This window comes from Danaus plexippus (genome assembly GCF_018135715.1).
Source record: "Danaus plexippus chromosome 9 unlocalized genomic scaffold, MEX_DaPlex mxdp_24, whole genome shotgun sequence".
NCBI lineage: Eukaryota > Metazoa > Arthropoda > Insecta > Lepidoptera > Nymphalidae > Danaus > Danaus plexippus.
This window is the reverse complement of record NW_026869847.1, coordinates 2,995,165-3,016,550: the sequence shown is the minus strand read 5'-3', so window position 1 is coordinate 3,016,550 and position 21,386 is coordinate 2,995,165. Positions and strand designations below refer to the sequence as shown.

Genomic DNA, 21,386 nt, shown 5'->3' with positions numbered 1-21,386 from the left:
TGTGTATTTAAATAATAAATAAACTTTTCAGGAACAAAAGATTAAGGGATATTTTCATTCGTCCGTTCCAATTATTTAACCGCTTTTAACTTTGCAGCGTTAAAGGGAGTACGTAAATGGCGAATGTTGTCTAACTATTGGGCACGGCAGCCTGAAACACGCGATCACTACATTCCGTTTAAACTATACTCCTAATAAGGTTTTAAATTCAAATCATCATAAAATTCGCAGCTATCTCAACAAGCGTGTTCATACGAGTTTGTAAAACCGACAAGGTTATTCTAGACGCCGCTAACTAGATATAAATATTGGCATTTATCTATATATCAGTTTCCAACCGTCACTCACGCGAGCGAACGCGTAGCGGATTGCGTAGCGAGCTCACGTCGGCATAGGCTTGAGATAGCACGGACACGAAGGTTGCGCCCGTGACCGCGCCCGCCCGCCCGCTGTGAGTCGCGAGCTCTCGTTTCTAGCGCAGTATCGTACTGCGCTCTCTACTCCTCGGACCTAGACCTGTGGCTGTGACGTGATGTGCCCGTGAGCTGATCATGTGCAGGCAAGTGTGTGTTGTGCGGGAGTGCGCGAGCGACGAGCGCCGCCGGGCCGCGCGCCCCTAGACATGTGGACGCAGCTGATGCCATTGCTGGCGCTCGTCGCGCTGGCGGATGGCGTTTCCTTCGCGCCTAACAAAGAACTGCTTGAATGTGCAAGGTTCGTTGATAGTGATTACGCAAAATAATAAACCCTCATACAATTGTAACTTCCTGTTTAATAATTTTGTAATGAATATTAATTTAAAGAAATTAGTTAAAGACCAGTGAAAATTATGAAATCCAGATATGTATTGTTCCATAAATATTCGTCTGGCGTTAAAAAAATTGCTTGTATATGCGGTGTTTATAAATACCTAAACATAATTGTCTTTAAAATGTACTAAAAATACTTGTAGAATATTGACCAGCGTTGAATTATCTTTCTAAAGAGCACTTATTCAAAAGAAGGCAACGTTAAAGTACGTTAATTAGGTAATAGAAACATAATTAAATAAGTCTTAACATTTTATTCTTGGACTTTTTAAATTTGATAAGATGTCAGCCAAGATGGCGGGATATTTGGCAAACCTCGTTGTTGACATAAACACGTCGTCTGCAACCAGGTGCAACGATCTTACAAATTTACAAGACATGACCTGGTTTCATAAATCGTGCAATTAGGACCAATACATCCTATGTCCATATAATTTGGGAGGATAAAGACATATATTTGAGTGACTTATTACAATCCAAAATAAATTGTTTTGAAATCTAAATGAAATAGATCAATTATATCACTAAAGTAAAAATACATAAAGAAATCAATACATATTATAAAACCAAGTCCCTCGCCGCATCTGTCTGTCTGTCTGTTCGCGAAACGGAAAAACTACTTCACCGATTATCAAACAGTTATCACCACTCGATAGTTTGCTTCTCGAGGAAGGTTTTAGTATATAATTTGTTAAGGTTTTGTATTTACTTGTGTGTACATTAACGATATTTGTTGATGGTGTCGGGAAAACATGGCTCATGTTTATATTTATGTTTATGTGATAACTTTGAAATGGTACGCCCGATTTAAATGATTTAAAAAGTAACTTACAGATAATGATGTAGGCTTAAGAATGAAGTAATTATAGTACTTTATTTATAATATGTATAGTTATTGTAATTTATGTAAATTTTCATAAATACATATTTGAATGACTGTTCAAAGTACAGCAAACTCAAAAATGATACTAACGAACTCCAATGGTGTTGACTATTTTTATTAAATACCTCTTAGCCTCGTTTGAAAAAGTGGGTATGTGCTTAAGATAAGACGTTGTGAATTCGCCTGAATAATCCAAGACTTATGTGATTACGTCATAATTGTTTTTTCTCGGGCTTTAGAGTATTCCTGCATAATTTAAAGATGTCTCGTGCTTGTTATTATATATTATTAACCATTTCAAAATTGTAAATTGAACACGACTTGTACTTTAGGGCTTAGCCGATACCTAACACATACTTACATGTGATACTTACAAGGAATTAAACTTTCAGTTTTTCGCATTTGTAAGTTAAAATTTATGAAGAGAGTCATGGAGCTGACTCTTGATGGTGATGACAAACCATAAACTTTGTTGAAATATAAAACACAAAGTATAAGATAACACATTAATGTTAAGTAATTTTTTTTTAATGTGAAACCTCTTTAATACAAAATAAGGACAATTAAATTAAACACACAATGTCTTTAACTACCTGATAATTTATTTATTGCTCTTTCGTTACAAATATCAATTTCACTAGTTTTTCCGGTGCGGAAAATTTTGCGACATCGCCGAAACAAGACTTCCGCCTGACCTCCATTACTGTTTATTTCCTACCTTCATATTTCTCACCCAAATGTCAATCAAAACGAAGGCAGAGAAAATTTAAATGCAGGTGTAATTAAATTATAGTATATTTAGATTATATGAAAAAAAATTGTGTGAAATATTACACAAAATGTATGTGTTATTTTTTATTATCCTTAATAAAATTCAAGTTTTGAATTACTAACTTTAAAGTTTCTTTTCTAAACTGTACGCTTATAATAAATGTCAAATAATAATAATATCAAAGGGGTTTAATAATTGCCTACTAGTATAATAAAATTAAAATCATAGCCTCTTATGACAAAAGTTAAAATTGAAATAAATTACTCGAATATGCTAACTTTGTAATTGAAAGAAATTTTTTGTTCATTATGTTAATAAAATACACAAAGTTATATAAAGAAACAACTTTTTACAAATACTCAAGAGCTTGTTGATGACTAGAACCTAATATTTTTATATCTGTTCTTTGAAACATGATAATATAATGTCAACTTAAAAATGAAAATAAAGTTTTGAAAGTATAAATTTACTGTCAAAAGCTTAATTTTAATTCTATTTACACAATTAGGTGTAACAAATCTTCAACAGATTTTAATTCTATAATTTTCTGACTACTTAAATCAGAAATAAACCCATGGCAAACGAAATATTACTACATAGAATAAAAACACAAGTAGGTAGTTATTAGATTCGTAAACATAACAATAAACCATGTTAATGACAACAATAGCCTTTCAATGGCGCCAAATTTAACTGAGCATCTGCGTCATTATCAGTCTTAATATAACCGCGCTAGGTAACTGTGACAACAGAAATAATCTGTTCTGAATACCTATCATTGCACCACAGACACACGTCTGTCGTAATTACAACTGCATAGCTCCTACACAGCTACACTACTATCAAATTTTGTATTGTAATTGTCAGAATTTCTTGTAAAAACGTAAGTATTTTTACGTATCATTCTTTAATTAAAACACACATGAAAGGAAAGTTTGCTATAACAGTCATAGAAGCTAGTGTTTCAAACACACAAGTAGTTTTATTTTAGATCAGAAAGCCCTTCTTTTGCAACTCACTCTTTAGTTTTAAATTTCATGGCGAAAATACAGGTGTGAGTAACAAGTGTCCATGAAATCTGGAAACAACATTACAATTATTATCTTTGAAGACCGGCAAAAACCAGTTCAAGTCTGTTTCATATATGCGGGCTGTATTAATAATGCAATTCTATTAAAACTACACTTTCAAAGAGCCGTCAACTGTGTAGTTGTTAATTATAGTGTAAAAACTATATATAACTTTTTCTCTACAACTATTCTGGTAATTGAATCTCTTACTTAATTACATATCTTGCGATGAGTTTGGTAAAACTATAATGGAAAATTTTTCTCATTCATCACCCACAAATCCAAAATGTCCGATCATAACACCTCAACATAAGAGTAAACAAATCAATATTAGTTTATCAAACCTTAATAATACTTTCCATCATTAGAGTTTTATATCAAAGAACAATAAAACCTAAGAATCCATTGAGTTTATCAATCAAAGGAAATATATGGCAATTTGCCAGAACCATAAAGGTGAGAAATAAATTTAATTTCGTATTGCGTTCTAATAATTTTTAATATGATAACATTTAAAAACTACAAAGGACATTTCTGGCTAATAAAATTAGATATTTAAGCTAAGGTTACACATGTGAATCAGTAGTGGCCAATATGTTAAACTGTCCGAGAGATCTAAGGCAGTAGACAGATTGGCCAGCGGCCAACATTCACCACACACCTCAAACGACAGCTATCTAACGCATCACTTATCATTACATAATCAGTACAAGTTATAAAACATGATAACGTTTCTTTCATCTTTGAGTTTCAGGAGATGAACAGTTTGAATGAACACTCGACTTGGTTATTTTGGATATTGAGATACAACTGACTGTCTCCGTTTATATTTAGAATTATATACAGCTACATACCCATTATAAACATACTATTTAGCAACAGCGGCAATTTTAACATGACACATCTGACACATAATTAAATTAACATTACATAAGTTTTTCAAGTTCATGTAAACTGAACGTCTATTATATAAACGAATGCGTTTTCTTATTATCTAAAGTAGTTCTTTATTTACAAAGCTATTAAACTGCGGTAGCTCATATCGTAGCTGCCATTAAGTCTAAATCTACATGATTATAGGCAAAACAAACTTATTTATCAAAGAAATTTTCTTACACTGTGTCCCGACTGTTTGAACGTCAATGAATGTATTTTAGTCTGTTATGACCGTCAAGTAATTTCTCACAAATGAGAGCTTTTAATCTATTTCAGTTGTTTCATTAAAAGTGGAAAATAGAAGCATTAAATGTCGGAAAAACATAAACGAGCAATTAAGCGTTCTAACAAGCAATGTCTTTGAATATTCGTATTTTTTTACTGATCTTATAATTCAGTATTGTTACGGTAATATTTCTTGTAACAAGAAAACAACTTCAGTGATTTCTATTTTTTCAATGCAAACTATTCTGAATTTAGTTAACGATTCGCACTCATACAAACACTGAGCGTTAAACTAGGAAATGTCAAAGGGTAAATGGCATTCGAGTGAAAAGTACTCAAAAGCCTCTTTAAAACTACAAACTTTGTTCCTCATTAATGATCCCATTGAGCATCAAAATAAAAGACTTGAAATAGAAACTCAAACAATTAACTTCCATTATACGGTATAAACACCTAAGCAACTGAAATTAAAAACAAATCGTGTTTTAAACAACATAAAAAGATCTTGTTATATTTTCCAAGAAAAACAATGATAACCATAAAGTAATGAGACCAACAACAAAGAAGTAAATTTAATACTTTTATAAATTATATTATTTAGTAATGTTAATAATGAATAACCTATGGTAATATATTCATTCTTTAATTTGTACCGACCACTTGCAAGCATAATCCGATGACCTAGAACGATTATATAAAATATACTATTTAATAGCATATTTATGCAAATAGTAATTTTTATGTTTGAAATTTAAAAATATAAAAAAAATCATATTTAGCTGTTTCATATTTTTATGCAAACCTTAAGAAACTCGTTTCATTCTACGATAAATAAATAAACAAAAGAAAATTAAAAACAAGACTTGAGACTTTGGACTATGAACATTATTATTGCTTAAAGTTTAACATATTCTAGTAACGATACAGTATTATAAAATTCAACTGAACTTGGCCAGTTAAGTGCAGATCCCGATGTTACACAATGAGCGGCTTAACTAATTGAAGGCAACATTGCAAGCATATTATGTCTTATACAATTATAGCATAGCCTCTGACGTAGGAACTGCGTAGTCAAGAAAATGAAAGCCTGTTATTGTATGCTCTTAGAATCATTTCTCCGAAATGATAATAAACGTGTATACAAATACATAGGTTTTATGGTAATAATGGATAGATATCGTTTCGTATCCAGAATCAAGTCCTAACACATGTTCAGTCTAATTTATTGCCTTTATCAGTAGTGTTCCTAAATAAATTCTCTTTAATCATACATTAAATTTGTAAACAGGGGTCAAGATATTTGAACTGCACATCTTACAGAGGTTTACATTGAAAATACTTTTCCGTCTATTTCGTACAACATTTTTTCATACATTTACTTAACATATTATAATCATTTTTATTGCTTCTAACATTACTATTGTATGGGAACAGTAACATCAGCGAAAGAAGGGTTGCTTGTTCCTAAAATGCCTGAAAGCATACCAATATGATAAGTTAGGTGCTTTTTGCGTTTAAAGACGAAAATATAATACTAAGATGCTGAATACATTCATTGCTTTCCAGATATTTAACTTTAATATCAAAATGATGCGTGAACTACATGAAACAGAACGCGTGAAACAAGGGATTAAAGACCATTAACACGATTAGTGAACGCTCACAACGTAAACACAACCAACCCAGACGTAACATGCTCACTTTATTCGCGTGCACTTATAAAAACGCTGAATATATTACCTCTAAGCTTAAAATTTCATTATGTTCATTATATTTTTCTCTACAAAGACTGCAATCAATAATATCTCACATGAGTTGTCTATTGTAGACAAGCAACTACTTTGCATACGTACATATTATAAGTTAAATTTAAAAAATATCGCAATTGTAAACCATAAATAGGGGATATCCATCATGGACATAACGTTAGCATACGTTGTACATAACAAAAAAGATGAGGATAATATCACACAAGTAGGTAACTTCTATTCATGGTGTAATTAAAGATGAAAATGTAGAAAAAACGAATGAATTATGACTTAATGTTACATTAATTCAACATAATTTTGGCACTGTTTAATAAACTACTGCTCAATTGGGTCATTGGCCTCTACCGTCATTCAAAACATAATCCAAAAAAGTTGAAAAATATATATACCAATTATTTTTGTTAAATTATTTCAAACATTTCATGTGAGACATACATTTTAAGTTTCCCCTCTGCCCAAAAATATAAAAATAAAATTATATCCTGGTATTTAATTTCTGTAAACTTTTTTTCAGCCAGATCCTGTATATGGACCAATATGCATACCAGCTTCCAACAAACTACAGTAGAAACATTCCACCTGGTAAGTTTCCTTCTGTCATTTTTGAAGAGGAACAATATTAATTTTAAAAACAATAAACCTTGTGTAAGTCACTATTGAACGTTGGCCAAAAATATCAAGACGCTTAGAAAATAGTCTCCGACTCCACGAATATGTAGGTACAAAAACAAAAGAAGAACACTGTTATTAATGTTCCACTTGATATAATTAGGAACAACGTTCTATTATGAAACTAACAGTGAAAGGTCAGATGTACCGCAAAGCCCTATCCTTATTAACTAAAAATCATTATGTATAAACGGTGTATTTTTAGAATATTTCATATTTAGTCACGGGTTGATGATTCAGGGAAAAAAAGACAGCTATCCACTTAAGACCGGACATTATTCAGCAAAACTACAATAAGCTGACAAGACAGCGTTAAACCAATAATTTTCAAAAGCAGTCATTTTCCCTTACAACATCTCACATGTAACTATCGTGAAACGTGATTATGTTGTGCGTCACGAAGGAATCACTAACTCAATATATTTGAATCGTGGATTTATTTTATTAAATTAAATAAAATACAAATGGCAAGGAGTAGATTTGTTTTGTTTAAAAGTTGAATTTCCGTAACACAAAAATATTAAAGTAATTTTGTATCTATTGGAAACGACGGTACTATGAAGTACAACAGTAACTAGAAAGACATAAATCTTAAATAAGTATAGAATATAAATAAAACGTTATTTAACTAATTATATTTAAAAAAAATCATATATAGTTGCGAGGCATGAAAAGTCAATTTTTATACTCACATTATTCAATAATCAAAATAAGCTAAATATAACTTACATAATTGATATCGTATTTGTTCATTAAGTAGGCACACCAATTTAATTTTATTATACAAGCCTCGGTAGTAAAGACGGTCGGTGATATCTCCAAGGGGCGCTGTAACCGCTGATAATTCCTACCTATGCAACAGTTATAGCTATTCAATGAAACTGAAATATCAAGGTCTGTTTGTATTATCTGTTTCCAGGTAAAAATACGACAGTTTATATTGGAGTGAACGTCAATAGAGTTTCTGGAGTGGATGAAAATCGAGAGGTAACCTACATAATTTTTTAGTTTACTAAGAAATTATGACTCTCTTTAAAGAGACCAAAAAATCTAAGAGAGAAATTTAGTATAAGTTTCCAATTTTGAAACAACAAACTTATTTATACAACGTTAATATTTTAAACAAGTATTTTACATCTGGTTGATCTATTGTCCAAGGAGATCACACTTGACGTTTTCCTGCAAGCATCATGGGAGGAGGCTAGATTAAAAGTTCCCCCCGGTATGCCTTTCATCGATCTACCCTGGGAATTCCGACAACTAATATGGACTCCGGATCTTTATATATGGCAGCTACAAACTATGAAAATTCTCTCAGTGCTCCAAGAAATGGCATCATTGAGACTATATGCTAATCGCACTGTCTCAGTCAGTATTGGGTTCGTTTAATTTTTTTAAATATTAAAAAAAAATTGTCCCTCATTAGGTTTAAAAAGCTTAATCCATGCTTTAAAAGTATTATGATCCGTACAATTCAAATTGACATTGTCTTTTCTAATGACATCCCTGATAAGACATGTTTCAATTAAATTAAAATAATTTTAACAACAGAATGTAAACATTTTTAATAGAAACATTTTATTTCAGTGCTACAATTACAATAAAATGTGAAATGAACTTTGTTTTGTATCCATTGGACGTGCAAAACTGCGCGATAGACTTTAGCAGCTGTAAGTATATTTATCTCGCCTGTCTCAATTATAAATAGGTTACATTGAGTTCTTGGTCACCAAAAAAATCGCTGAGCTCTCATTTAATAGCACATTGATACTAAACAAAATAGTACACTAGCTTCAGAGCTAGTTAACTATTTTGGTAGATATAGTTATAGCGCACATAGTGTGAATTGTGATAAAAATGACGATTTGAGGACATGGAAACCTTTATGAAGTTATTGAGCATAATGATATAGCAGCCGATAAGAGCATGGGATTTTGAATTCATGAGAACCATCATTAACTTGTTCGGAATTCGAGCTCAGGGCTATTGCTCTGACGATTACCTAGAAGTAGTTCACAGTGTAAACCAACAGTCTCTCAATCGATTTTTGTACTTCGCTAGCTATTTCGTATAGTAAAAAAATAATAACTGAAAATAAGAAAAAAGCATTCTATTCATTCTAATTTCTTAACAAATTGCTGTCAAAATTATCATATTAAAACACCTTTAGTCTTTACCCATTTTTATATTTTAAGTGTATATATTTTTATTAAATAAATTAATAAAACACTTACATACATAAAACTTATCATAGTACGCACCTATTTTTACTTTCATTATTCTAAGTAATTAATCACTTCCATTAAACCTCTAAATAAATTGTTATTGGCGTCGATATCTCAGTTTTTGCTCAGTCATTGCCTTTTTTAGGAAATCAATACAACTAAGTGGCTTCGCAATGATTTAAAACATTTTTTTTTTAAGATTTTATTTAAAATCAGGTGGAATATATTGGAATATGAAAATTAGTGTTTTGAGGTTCTCTCATTAGAAAGCACTTATATATATTTTTTTTATTAATAAATATTTTTGAACTATTTTTAAATTAAAACACACGTGTCTATACCATTAGAATGATTTACCATCTATGCGGAATAAATTTTATTGGCCGAAATTAACATTAAAATAGAAAGCTCAAAATTATAATATTTTTTTATACTAAAATCATTAAGTAAAAACCTGTGTGTTCTTCAATTTTAACTTAAATTGTTTTGGTAGAAAGCGTGCATGTTTTCAGATAAGTACACAAAAGAAGATGTGCGGTTCGAATGGCGTGAAGTGGCGCCGTGGTTCGGGCTGGCCGGCGAACAACGCCGAGAGTTTCGTCTGCCAAAATACGTGGTCACATTTGTTACCGACAAAAGTAATCATATTCGCAATTTTGGTGAAGGTAAATGTATATTTATTGCTTTGCGCTAAGTTTGAACCAATTAACTTGTATAAACTAACGCTTTTCCGCTTGCATGACGCTGATTTTGCCAGCCAGGGATGATTTTTTATTGAGATTAATGGTTATGGACCTTTTCTTTATAATAATTGCAGTATTTTTAACTTTCATGGCAGATAATAAATATTATTTATTATTTGGTTTACAATAACATAAAGGTATATAATTAATTGTTTTTTTTATTTAGAAAACGTATAAAACTTAAAAAATATTTAAAATTTGGCTTCGTATATTTATCTGTACATTAAATACATATTTCAAAATCATCCATGTCCTGTGCAATATTGTGAATGTTATGTGTCGTAATGTGCTTTATGGAAAGGAAACTTATCATATTTACATAAATATAAAGCACTTTTCAAATATATTTTATTAAAATATAAAAATACATTTACCTTTTTTAATACGCTTTTTTAACAAAGTATCACTTTTAGACATACAAGCAGAGGGAAATTGGGAATATTTTACCTACTAATTTTTACATATGACACCAATCATAGTACATTGCATGTACCTAGAATCAATAAAATGTAATGAATTTATTAGTAAAATAAAACCTCTACACCGAATGAATTAATTAATATAAACATTATTTATTTTATGAATATTAATTACAAAAAATCGGCTCCACAACCATGCAGGTGAACATTCAGCGGCGCGATTGCAAATAAAACTTTCGCGTGAACTGAGAGGGTATCTTCTAGAGAGCTACCTACCATCGTCCTTATTTGTCATCATCTCCTGGGGAAGCTTCTGCGTTATCCCGGAAATTGTTCCGGGTCGTATGGTGCTGCTTGTCACGACATTACTGTCACTTATTACTATGTTTGACACTGTCAGGTGATTATTCAGTTATTTTAAGTATATATTAATCATGAAATGTACGATTCTAGAATAACAGAGATTAAATCTATAAGAAATTCCAAACTTCTTGAATCGCCAGCCTATAATTACAAATAAAACATCTTGTGTGTACACTGTTATAAGTTTTATGTTAGTATGAGCAAACTATAGACATATTAAATGGATTTATCTTTTACAAAAGATAATCTCTTCCAGCACTAACTCACCGGACGCGTTAGAGCTAAAGTGTATCGAGGTTTGGCTGATCTCATGCACTATATTCGTATTCCTGGCACTGCTGGAGTACTTCGTGGTGTTATTCGGCATCCGATATGACAAAAGTTGGAGCCGACGACGGCAAGACCTACGACGGGCCGCCTCTGCCGCGCAGCTGGCGCCGCCTCTGCATATTAACCATTCTCAAGTAATGAATCTGTCAATTTTTACGAACGTATCAAAAGGAAGATTACTAAATTGAAAGATGTTTAATCAAAACAAAGACACTTTTACAACGAGTTCATATTTTTGTACTTTTTTGACAACAATCTGAATTTTAGCGGCTCGTGTAAAGTTTATATTCGAAACATTGACATTTGTATGGCGTAACTATATGTATGGCAGAGCTTCCAGAGGAAATTCCAAAGTAATGTCACTTGTCTTCTTTATCTACATACATATAATACTTAACTTAAATATTATATATTTACGGATCTGTATTTCTATACAATTTACAGAATTTGCAGAGATTAGGCACACCCGTCACAGGCACGCCTCAAGGTGGAGTATTTTCACCGCAACTTAGTGTAGAAGATGAAGGATTAAAGCAACAGTTCTCTCACCAGACCATACAACGGGTAACCATTCCGTAATAATTCAAATACATAGCACAAAACCAAAAGATAGGATTAATATTACGACAATTAATATAAGAAAAAAATCAGACCATTAGATTTTAACTGTCAGCACAAACATCACCTATGAGTGCTTATAAACATTAGTATTTTCACCACATCCAATTGTCGCTGTTAGAAATAGGTAAGAAACAATTGATCTTTATAATAGGCAACCATTTCTAGTTAACATCTTCGGAGAGAAGGCTTCGAAGATCCAATAAAGTTGGATGTGAGACGAGAACAGTTAGTAAGGTAAAAACAATTAGTGGACAGCACTGTGTGTTTCACGCTAAATGTAAAAAGTACGACAAATGCTATGCGACACTGGTAAAAACATTAGAAAAATCCTTTATACATAAGTAGAGTTGACCAAAGATTAATAATTAGAGAAAAACGAAATTATAAAACAACTTGTCGTCAAACTATAGATGTTTTAGAATTAATTTAGATAATACGCCAGTCTCCACCGATGCTTTTAACGCATTACACATAGACAACAATAAAATATATAACGGTAGAAAAAAGGATAAGTGTAGAAAGGCTAAAATTATTTAACTCAATATTATATTTAGTATTAATCAACAATATTTTCTTCTGTAGGACTCGCCAATACTGGAGACAATGACAGCTGGTGATTCTTCGGGCAGTTTCTTGGTGAGACTTGCTGCCATGGTCGACCGCGGCGTCATGTTCTGTGGCGCCCAACACGGGGCACTTGACAAATTCGCCCTAATGATTTTTCCTATATGCTTTATACTCTTTACAATTATTTATTGGACGACATATATCAGTGAAGCATATCGGGCTATGCACGAGTGATCTAACTGTGAACTTCTGCCGTGCCTTTAATCATAGTTGTAGATACTAGATATTCAGCTAGTTGTTTTAAATTTATTACAACTTAAATGATATTAAACAGTTAGGATTTAAGATATGAGTTTCATAAAATAGTCACTGTTATATATTTTAAAGTTTAATTAGAATGTTATGATTTGCTAGTGTTAATGTTGAAGTTAATTATTATTTAATTTTATTGTGTAAATATTTGGACAAGAATATTTTTAATGTATAAATTATTATTTCTAAGCTGTGAATAAATTTTAGGCCCACTTCATGTACGTAGAGTCGAATTCACCAATAGCTAATAAGTACCCAACAGTGGGTAATCTACTATTTTAAAGTCGGATGATATACATTTTCTTAATTTCACGAATTTCATATGCATATTATTGATCAATTCTATGCCTGACTATAACTTCGTTCTTTTTCATCGATTTATATTCAATAAGAAAAGCATCTAAATGAGGCAAACTTATTTTATTAGGCGTTGATACAACCCATCAAAAACATATCATCCATACTTGAATATAAACATCTGTTTTAAATAATCTATTCAAAGTTATAAAACAAAAGTAAATATTGGAATTAAGACTTACTTTTTAAAGTTAAAATGCGACACAAGTAACACAAGAAACACGAAATACAATTAACTCAAATAGAGTAATGTACACAAGTTATTAATTGCATACATTTAGATATACATATTTTTCGCATAGATTTTATTTCACTGGTATGTCTTAAATCCGTCCTGACATTTTCAGAAGTCGAACGTCTATTTAATTATATTTATCATCAGTAAGTAATAAGAAAGACGCGTGGTTTAGTAAATTTGGAAACAAAATATTGTACTTAGAAGTTTTTTTGTGCAAACAACATTATTGCAGCTCGTCAGTGCCTACTTTTAATATTAAGTAGACTCGTAGATTTGCATGCAACAAGCTGTTTGTACTTTTCCTTTGCAAAATTGGACCGTAGTTGAAAAACGTTGGGACCACTAGAGCTCAGTAGGAAACAGTAAGTTGCATGTCACGCCTTATTACTGTGCCTTTTGATACGTATCATAAGATAAATAAAAGGTTTTTGTGATTAGGTCAGGTTATAAAATGTTGAGATAATTTTGTTGGATTCTGAAGGTAAGCTCGTCTAAAATTAACACGCATTAAAAAATGAAATGTCATAACCATAAGTACATATTTCAACAGACAATAAAAAAATCCGAATTAATCTGATTTTTTTCGTACGATAAGCATGACGTTAAGATCGCTCATTTTACAACAATAAATATTTTCGTTATGAAAAACATGAATGTTATGTAAAAATATTTCACATTTTATATATAAAAAGTTTAAAGAAGTTTATGTAATCTCATTTAGTTCTACCACATGACCTTTGAATTGAAATGATCTCTAATAATCTAGATTTTAGTAAACAAACTTCATCGACACGAGCAGAATCCGATCCTGTCCTTCCTAAACACAACCACATGACACCTTTAGACTAAGATTCATACTGTATCTACGAAGCAAACATGGACTTCGTATTAAAAATGAAAATAAGTTGTAAATTCCTTCATCAATAAAGAAAAGATATATTAAAAGGCAACATGATATCTACTTGGAAATTAAAAAAACAATTCCGAGACTTTATAACAATCAGGATTTAAAAATTAAGAACTGTCAGAACATTTGACACATTTGATTTGACATTTTAAACATGTTTGTAGCTTCACTATCAAATAGATACCACCTTGTGCAACGCTTGAAAAAGTGTTCATAGCATTGTCTACTAGTTTATAAGATTACATACTAAGATTTTTAAAATTTCTATTTATTTATGTAATAAATAAAATAATTTATATAATATAATGTTTATTGTGGTTTAAGAAAATATTTTATTTTACATTTTGTACTATTTAATGAAAATATTTCAACAAATCTATTTCTTTTGTCACCGCTAACGCGGGGAAGCCGTTACAATTTACTGATATCTAAATAGCAATTTTCGTAAACACTAGGGTCTTTATCCATATTAATGAATGTATGTTTTTGTTTTTAATTATCTGATTATCATCTGTATATGTAACAGAGAAAGGCGAACGAAAAAATTAAAAACCGGTGAAGGTTAAATGTAATTCTAGTCATTTATGTAACTTGGAATAAAATAGAAATAAGTCTCTGTAATTATCTTTGCTTTACTTGCTGCCCCTGACACATGTTAAAGCACAAATAATTTTATGCACAAAAATCATTTAAAAATTGTCACATTAAATAATCATTTCCAACACTTGTATGATGTTTAGTCATCGAAAAGGAACTATATATCACATGTTGATTAACATATCATTATATATTATTATCATACATATCTATCGTTGAATGAATGGTGCCTTCAAATTGCCTTTTAAAATTATTATAAAATCGACGGCTATAGACCTTAAAAGTGTTTCAGAACGAAATATTGCTAACTGTTGTATGACAGTGTAAGATTATATTGTTAAACTTAGGACAATACATGTAAATAGTTGAAATAAAAGACATTATTTTAAATTATATATTAAATATTTTATTTATCCTACAATTGCATGAGCAATATTTACATATCTACAGAGTACATTTTTTTCTTATTCATAGCCATAATAAGACGCGTCTCTATACACTCGGAACATGTCCTCAGAGTTTCGCCTCATCCGCCTACCGATGGGTTCCATGTCAGCATAGCATTTTGGAAACACCTTTTCTATAATGTCAACCGCCTCGGCCTTTTCTATTTGACGTACCGCCAGAACTGAGTATAGCGCTTTGGTCTTCACACAATCCTGAGACAAGGTTAAATTGGTAGTTCAATTATTACATTTAAAGATGAAATTAGTCATTTGAAGATGAACTTTTGGGACGAACAACAATGAAGGGAAGAGTTTTTGTTGGAGGAAAAAAATTAAATTCATAGAAATATTATGCAATAACGCGATTTGAATTTTATGATAGTTACCATATAAAGTTTAACAGAAGTCATTTCTATAATATCAATATTTCATTGTACTTTAAACGTTTGTACGATTACAAAAAATATTTCATTGTTGAGTGTTCAATGATAAGACGTCCGTAAAAATCATAAGTTATTATTGTGCTTAAAACTTACTTTAACTAAACCCAAAAAAAATTTCGATACGAAAATTTGGAATGACTTTAACTTCTAGAATAGACATTATTTTATAATACATTCCCAAAAACTAATACTAAAACGCAAAAAAGCTAACGACAAAAACCTTAACTTTACTTGATAAACCAAATTTTGGTCTACGATTTTGTAAAGGTGCATATCCCGAAGAACCTATTTATTTACCTGATGCGCTTGTTTAATTTTCATCCACGAAGCGTCACCTTGGGACCAGGCACTCATAAACGAGCAGTGGGTCAGGTTAGCTGCTCTGATCTCGGTACAGGCCAAATGTTCCATGTTCTTAAAGTTGAGTTCATTGCGACAGTAATCGAACATATGAATCATTTCGTGGGCGAGCACTCCTTGCACCATCGTCTTCCTAGTGCAAACGTTCTGGCAGACAACTATCTGTAATATTATTAAGACTTTATCACACATGCTTAGTGTAGGTTTGCATGGTTATACTACACGTGCGAAGATTTATGAATAAAAATAACGTGGGGTAAGCATCAGTGATACGCGTTGAATTAACGGACCGGTCGAACCAATTGTTGACCTCCTGTAAAAGTATCTACGGTAACTGTGTAAGAATCAACTAGTAAACATTTTTTTTGCGAAATTTACCGCGATACTTACTTTGATAAAACATTAAGTTACGATTGACTTTGAACTCTAAGTAACGTAAGCAAGAGTTGATTTTGGAAGTAGATCTTTTTTAAGAAAAGGATGGCGAGAAACTATTTATAAAATAACGATTAAATATTATTATGTCAGTAAATGTGAGACTCGTTGAACGTTGTGGTTTACTCAGCATACCGTTTTTTTATATTTTCATACATTTATAGAATTGTACGCTTACGTGTATATATAAAAAGGTGGACACTATAAATGAGATTAGTTTAAGTATTACTAGAATAGATTTATAACAGACGATGTTTACAAGAATTGAAATAAACTGTGACGTAATTTATAAAAGAAATTAGAAAACTATCGATTAGTAATTTTTTATCGCCATCTAAGATAGATATAGAAGCCTAGCCGTTCTAAATATATATTTAAATAACATTGTTTATAGTTGAATTAAGATATTAAAAGAGAGGGTACCTTGATTGCTTGATAATATTGTAATGATAGGTAGAAATAGTGGCAAACAGTCAAACAGAAACTACACATAGTATTGAGAAAAAACAAAATATGCTTCTGACTTAATATTGTGTAGAGTGTCTGCTTCGGAGAGTAAAACATTTTTGGACATATGACCAAAGGATGCTGGAGAATGGAGACCTTCTGCAGCAAAGCAAAAGAGATAAAAGAGATACCATTAATAGCCATCGTGATTTTGTGGGTAAATATATTTTCGATGAAAAATTTCTTCCTCATAAGGTGATATCTAATTACTTTTCTTTCTTTATTTATTAATTTGTTGTATCCAAATAAAACGCTAAATCATATTTTTGATCTCAATAGGAACAAGTAGCATTTTGGTAGAGCTAAGGATCCCTTACATCAGACTTGACATTGATATATATTGAACTATGGAAAAACCTCGAAGTTGCCACTGTTACTTCAGTTAACAGTGGAACAGTCATGACACTATTGAGGAAAATATTAGATCACAAGAACCTCCTGATGTAGTAGTTTCCGATATCAGAAAAATTCATTTCATAAATGGATATACTCCTTTTAAGTAAAACAGAATATGTCACCTCTACTCGTCTCCATGTCACGCAACAATAAAGTATAGAAAGTAGATCTCTCACAATTATTCTAAAATAAACTTAAGTTTTAAGAACTCACAAATGCCATGGAGTGAACATTTTGCAATAATTTTATTTTATTCAAGGACGGCGCCACAAAGATCTACAAATAAAACACCCACAATTCTCCATGGACATAAATTTAAGACTGCTACTAACATTGTGATGTTAAACTTCTAGCTTCACTAACCATGTGGCAAGCACCTACATATTATTACTTGTACTAAGTTAGATTTGCATAAATTTTCTGTGATATGCTTCAGTCTGAAGTTGTTTTGTCTAAAAAGACCCGGCCAATAATTATATATGGCCAAAACTGTAAAAAGTCTCCAAAAATCTTATAGCTATGGAATGCTATATATTTTTGATATATTTTTTTTCAATATAAAATTGCATATATGACATAATATTAAAAATAATGACAATAATTAATACTCACCTGGTTCATTTCAGGATCATAGCCTCCACTTACTGAATAATCACAGACTTCACATGATATATGACGCCTTATATCAATAGGGCTGCAAAATGTAATTTAATATATATATTTCTTAAAATACAATACAATATTTAGTGATTATAAGTTTTATAACTACCAACTAACCAACCAGAGCTCTTTAAGGCAGCCATCATAGTTTTCACAATGGGACCTAAAAATCAAAAAATTTATAAAACTTAATAAAATTTTTATAAAAATATTTTTTCTTGGTCACAATTTTCGTGGTTATAATTTAGTATGGTACTATAGGAATTACAAGACATCCAACCTCAAATATGGTTAAGTATGAAAACGGATTTATATTTTGTAAATCAAATTTTTAACTTAACATAAGTAATATAATAAAATATAAACTTACTGCTCTTAACGCATTCATAGACATTCTTTTCACATTTCATTTTTTCTATTCCTTCTTTGCCTTCCCTACCTAATAAAATATTTGAAACGGTGGGCTTGAAAGTACTTCGCCGTTCAGGATACAAATCGAATCCCCAAGCCTCCTTTTTTGCTTCAGTATTATTTTCTTTCGTACTGGTAGTCCCATTTTCTTGGGATTGTGATGACTTTGTATTGTTATCACTGTTAGTCATGTGGAGTTTTTCAAACACGAGATATATTTGGGGATCTTATAAATTTAATTAATAATTTTATGAATGATTAAAGATATATATTATTTAGAATTTAGATTTCTAACCTATACTTCAGGAATTAGGATATAAGATATTTATTATTTTGACAGTACTCCCTTCATATTGACAATTGAACACACATATATGATAAGTTCGGAAACCTCACTTTAAAATGAACGCAAAACCTATGTACCATCATATTAAATAAAGAGGATAATTATTATCATTCAGGATAATCTTCAAAATAATGAGTATTTAGACGAAATCTAATTAAAATGTGTATCTTATCCAAAGCCCATCTGTCTACATAACAAATCTGATAAGTTATAAGTCACTTGTGGGCTGCGTCACTTGTCATAAGTCTCATAGCACAAAAGTTTAAATTTGAAATGACACTAGGATTTCGTTTTTTTTATATTATTCGTATTGTTTTATAATTAACACTTAAGAATAAATAATTACATCAACATGAACCTGTAAATAAAGTCTGTGACAATAGGCTTATAAAATATAAGATTTTAGTACATAAGTACCTATTTCGAACGAAAAAAAAAAACACAATTTAAAGATGGATGAATTAAATAGTAACAGTAATAATACGGATAAAGTTGATGTCATAGTTCGCAATCTAAAGTTATCATTCTTCAAGGGCTCACAGTTTAATTTTAACGTAATTCTCATATTTAAACTATTTTAAAAACATTTTACTTATTAATAACCTGTAATAAACGTGTCTATTGCAGGACGGTGATGTTAAACAAATAACTTGGGACCAACAAAATAAATTTCTTAATCAAACTATTTATTCATCACATTTTAAGAAATATCCATGTAACCAAGATTTTTGTAGGCTTTTTTTCAAGAACTTAATAACCCAAATTGAAAAATATCATGAAGTACATGATGGCATGTATGAATTCTTATGTTCCTCAATGAAAGAGAACAAGCATAACACATTTTCATACCAGCACTATTACATAAAAAATGATGAAAATATCATAACTATTAAACAAACAAGAAATATGGTCTTAAATGGTACAACTGGGTTAAAAACATGGGAGGTAATATTTTACAGGCAGAATTCCAATGATTATTTGTTATATTAATTTAAAAAAAAAATAATTTTTAGGCTGCCTTCATGCTGGCTGACTGGGCTCTATTTAATAAACAAATGTTTTTTAAAAAACATGTCCTTGAATTGGGTTCTGGTGTTGGTTTTACTGGTATAACAATAGCTAAGTATTGTGCCATAGAATCAATGACTATGTCTGATCACCATCCGGAAGTTCTCCAAGTTATATGTGATAACATAGAAATTAACTTTCAATCAGCAAAAAAATGTACAACATCTCATTCTACTGTGTATGAAATAAATGATAAGACTATAGGTATAAATATAATTTTGTACAAGAACTTTTATGTGAAAATTCATACAGTATCTAAAACATTTTATCTATTCTAGGTGCAATAATGCTTGATTGGAACGAGCCGGAAGAGGAAAAAGATTTAACACCAGATATTATAATTGGAGCTGACATTATTTTTGATCCTTCAATATTAAAACCACTTATTAACATACTTAATTCATTTTATCAGAAAAATAATGAAGTTGAAATATACATTCTCAGCGCTATTAGAAATATAGACACTTTTAATGGTTTTCTAGAAGAATTAAGTAAGTTTATGGTAATACATATATAAATGCAGTTCCATCCTATTTTTCATATATATTTTAAGTATTAATGCTGTGTATTGCTTTCAGAATTATCTAATTTTCAATTTGAAAAGAAGGAAGTATTAAAAAGAGGGTTTGTTGACTGGGATGAGAATACTAATAGATGTTTATTAAAAATTTATAGAAGTTGATTTTTGTTTTATATTTCTTTAACTTCAAATTCTTATTACAACCCTATTCTTGTTGATGATATTTTCATTAATTTTAGCAACGTCATTTTACAACAAATATTCAATAAAAATGCAAATTTTTTTTCTAAATAATTTACCAGTCATTGTCTTTGGTTCTTGAGTCGCCTTGGATAACACTTATCTGGCTTTCCAATGGTTAATATAAAATTATGTAACATCTAAAACAGATTTAAGTATTATGTATGTTGCATATCATCATCAGCCTATCGGAGCCCACTGCTGAGCAAAGGCATCTTCCTCGCATGGAGAAGCTTAGAGTATTAATCACCACGCTTGCTTAAGACGGGTTGGCGATTTTAGTCTTATAATTTGAAACTATAAGACCAGGTTTCCTCACGATGTTTTCCTTCACAGTCTGTCAGTGGTGTCTAAATACTCATAGAAAGCACATATGACTCGAAAAAGATCACATTGGTACTTGCCAGGTTTCGAACCCGCGCCCTCACGTGTGAGAGGCGGGCCATAACTTCCAGGCCACCACGACTTATATATGTTGCATATATCATATGTTTTCTTTATTAAATCATTAAATTCACAATATTTCCTTTTTAGTGTATTATAACTTATTAGTTTGATATTAATGGGATATAAGTTGCACAGATATATTAGGGATGGTAGGTATAGGTAGCTAAGGAACAATGTTAGTTCAGACCTCGCTTTGTAATCCTAAACTAAATCCTTACAACCAATGTTTGTAGTTCAAATGTTTTGCAATTTATTGCACGGTTTAATTAATCTGAGTCTGGCGTCGCATGATTCT

General features: G+C 30.9%; 3 protein-coding genes across 7 annotated transcripts; 2 read left to right on the top strand and 1 right to left on the bottom strand.

Annotated features, from left to right (window-relative positions):
- Positions 1-384: 384 nt before the first annotated feature.
- LOC116767359 (glycine receptor subunit alpha-4-like) lies at positions 385-15,205 on the top strand. 4 transcript variants are annotated; one of them, XM_061527201.1, is made up of 10 exons: positions 385-714; positions 6,979-7,046; positions 8,053-8,120; positions 8,292-8,512; positions 8,721-8,803; positions 9,871-9,996; positions 10,722-10,920; positions 11,140-11,347; positions 11,658-11,777; positions 12,417-15,205. In XM_061527201.1, the coding sequence occupies exons 1-10, from the start codon at positions 623-625 to the stop codon at positions 12,633-12,635; spliced, it is 1,404 nt and encodes a 467-aa protein (XP_061383185.1). In that variant the 5' UTR covers positions 385-622; the 3' UTR covers positions 12,636-15,205. The 4 variants fall into 4 exon arrangements, with proteins under 4 accessions (XP_061383185.1, XP_061383184.1, XP_032513536.1 ...); XM_061527200.1 differs by having other exon boundaries at positions 386-714; positions 8,295-8,512; positions 9,871-10,023; XM_032657645.2 differs by having other exon boundaries at positions 391-714; positions 9,871-10,023.
- LOC116767361 (mitochondrial inner membrane protease ATP23 homolog) lies at positions 15,193-18,815 on the bottom strand. Its single transcript, XM_032657647.2, has 5 exons — positions 18,430-18,815; positions 18,177-18,222; positions 18,012-18,093; positions 15,999-16,223; positions 15,193-15,471 (listed from the first exon to the last, which is right to left on the bottom strand). The coding sequence occupies exons 1-5, from the start codon at positions 18,659-18,661 to the stop codon at positions 15,277-15,279; spliced, it is 780 nt and encodes a 259-aa protein (XP_032513538.2). The 5' UTR covers positions 18,662-18,815; the 3' UTR covers positions 15,193-15,276.
- Positions 18,816-19,058: 243 nt separating this feature from the next.
- On the top strand, positions 19,059-20,604 carry LOC133320118 (protein-lysine N-methyltransferase EEF2KMT). 2 transcript variants are annotated; one of them, XM_061527203.1, is made up of 5 exons: positions 19,059-19,370; positions 19,444-19,761; positions 19,830-20,088; positions 20,163-20,375; positions 20,463-20,604. In XM_061527203.1, the coding sequence occupies exons 1-5, from the start codon at positions 19,269-19,271 to the stop codon at positions 20,564-20,566; spliced, it is 996 nt and encodes a 331-aa protein (XP_061383187.1). In that variant the 5' UTR covers positions 19,059-19,268; the 3' UTR covers positions 20,567-20,604. The 2 variants fall into 2 exon arrangements, with proteins under 2 accessions (XP_061383187.1, XP_061383188.1); XM_061527204.1 differs by having other exon boundaries at positions 19,068-19,176.
- The last annotated feature ends 782 nt before the right edge of the window (positions 20,605-21,386 follow it).

Excerpts from the sequence above, each read along its gene's own strand:
- LOC116767359 (XM_032657645.2), top strand. The coding sequence starts at position 623 with ATGTGGACGCAGCTGATGCCATTGCTGGCGCTCGTCGCGCTGGCGGAT. Across the intron at positions 8,121-8,291 it reads GAGTGGATGAAAATCGAGAG|GAGATCACACTTGACGTTTT; the intron begins GTAACCTACATA and ends CTATTGTCCAAG. Across the intron at positions 8,513-8,720 it reads ACTGTCTCAGTCAGTATTGG|TGCTACAATTACAATAAAAT; the intron begins GTTCGTTTAATT and ends ATTTTATTTCAG.
- LOC133320118 (XM_061527203.1), top strand. The coding sequence starts at position 19,269 with ATGGATGAATTAAATAGTAACAGTAATAATACGGATAAAGTTGATGTC. Across the intron at positions 19,371-19,443 it reads GCTCACAGTTTAATTTTAAC|GACGGTGATGTTAAACAAAT; the intron begins GTAATTCTCATA and ends TGTCTATTGCAG. Across the intron at positions 20,376-20,462 it reads TGGTTTTCTAGAAGAATTAA|AATTATCTAATTTTCAATTT; the intron begins GTAAGTTTATGG and ends TATTGCTTTCAG.
- LOC116767361 (XM_032657647.2), bottom strand. The coding sequence starts at position 18,661 with ATGACTAACAGTGATAACAATACAAAGTCATCACAATCCCAAGAAAAT. Across the intron at positions 18,094-18,176 it reads GCCTTAAAGAGCTCTGGTTG|CCCTATTGATATAAGGCGTC; the intron begins GTTAGTTGGTAG and ends TACATTTTGCAG. Across the intron at positions 15,472-15,998 it reads AAATTAAACAAGCGCATCAG|GATTGTGTGAAGACCAAAGC; the intron begins GTAAATAAATAG and ends ACCTTGTCTCAG.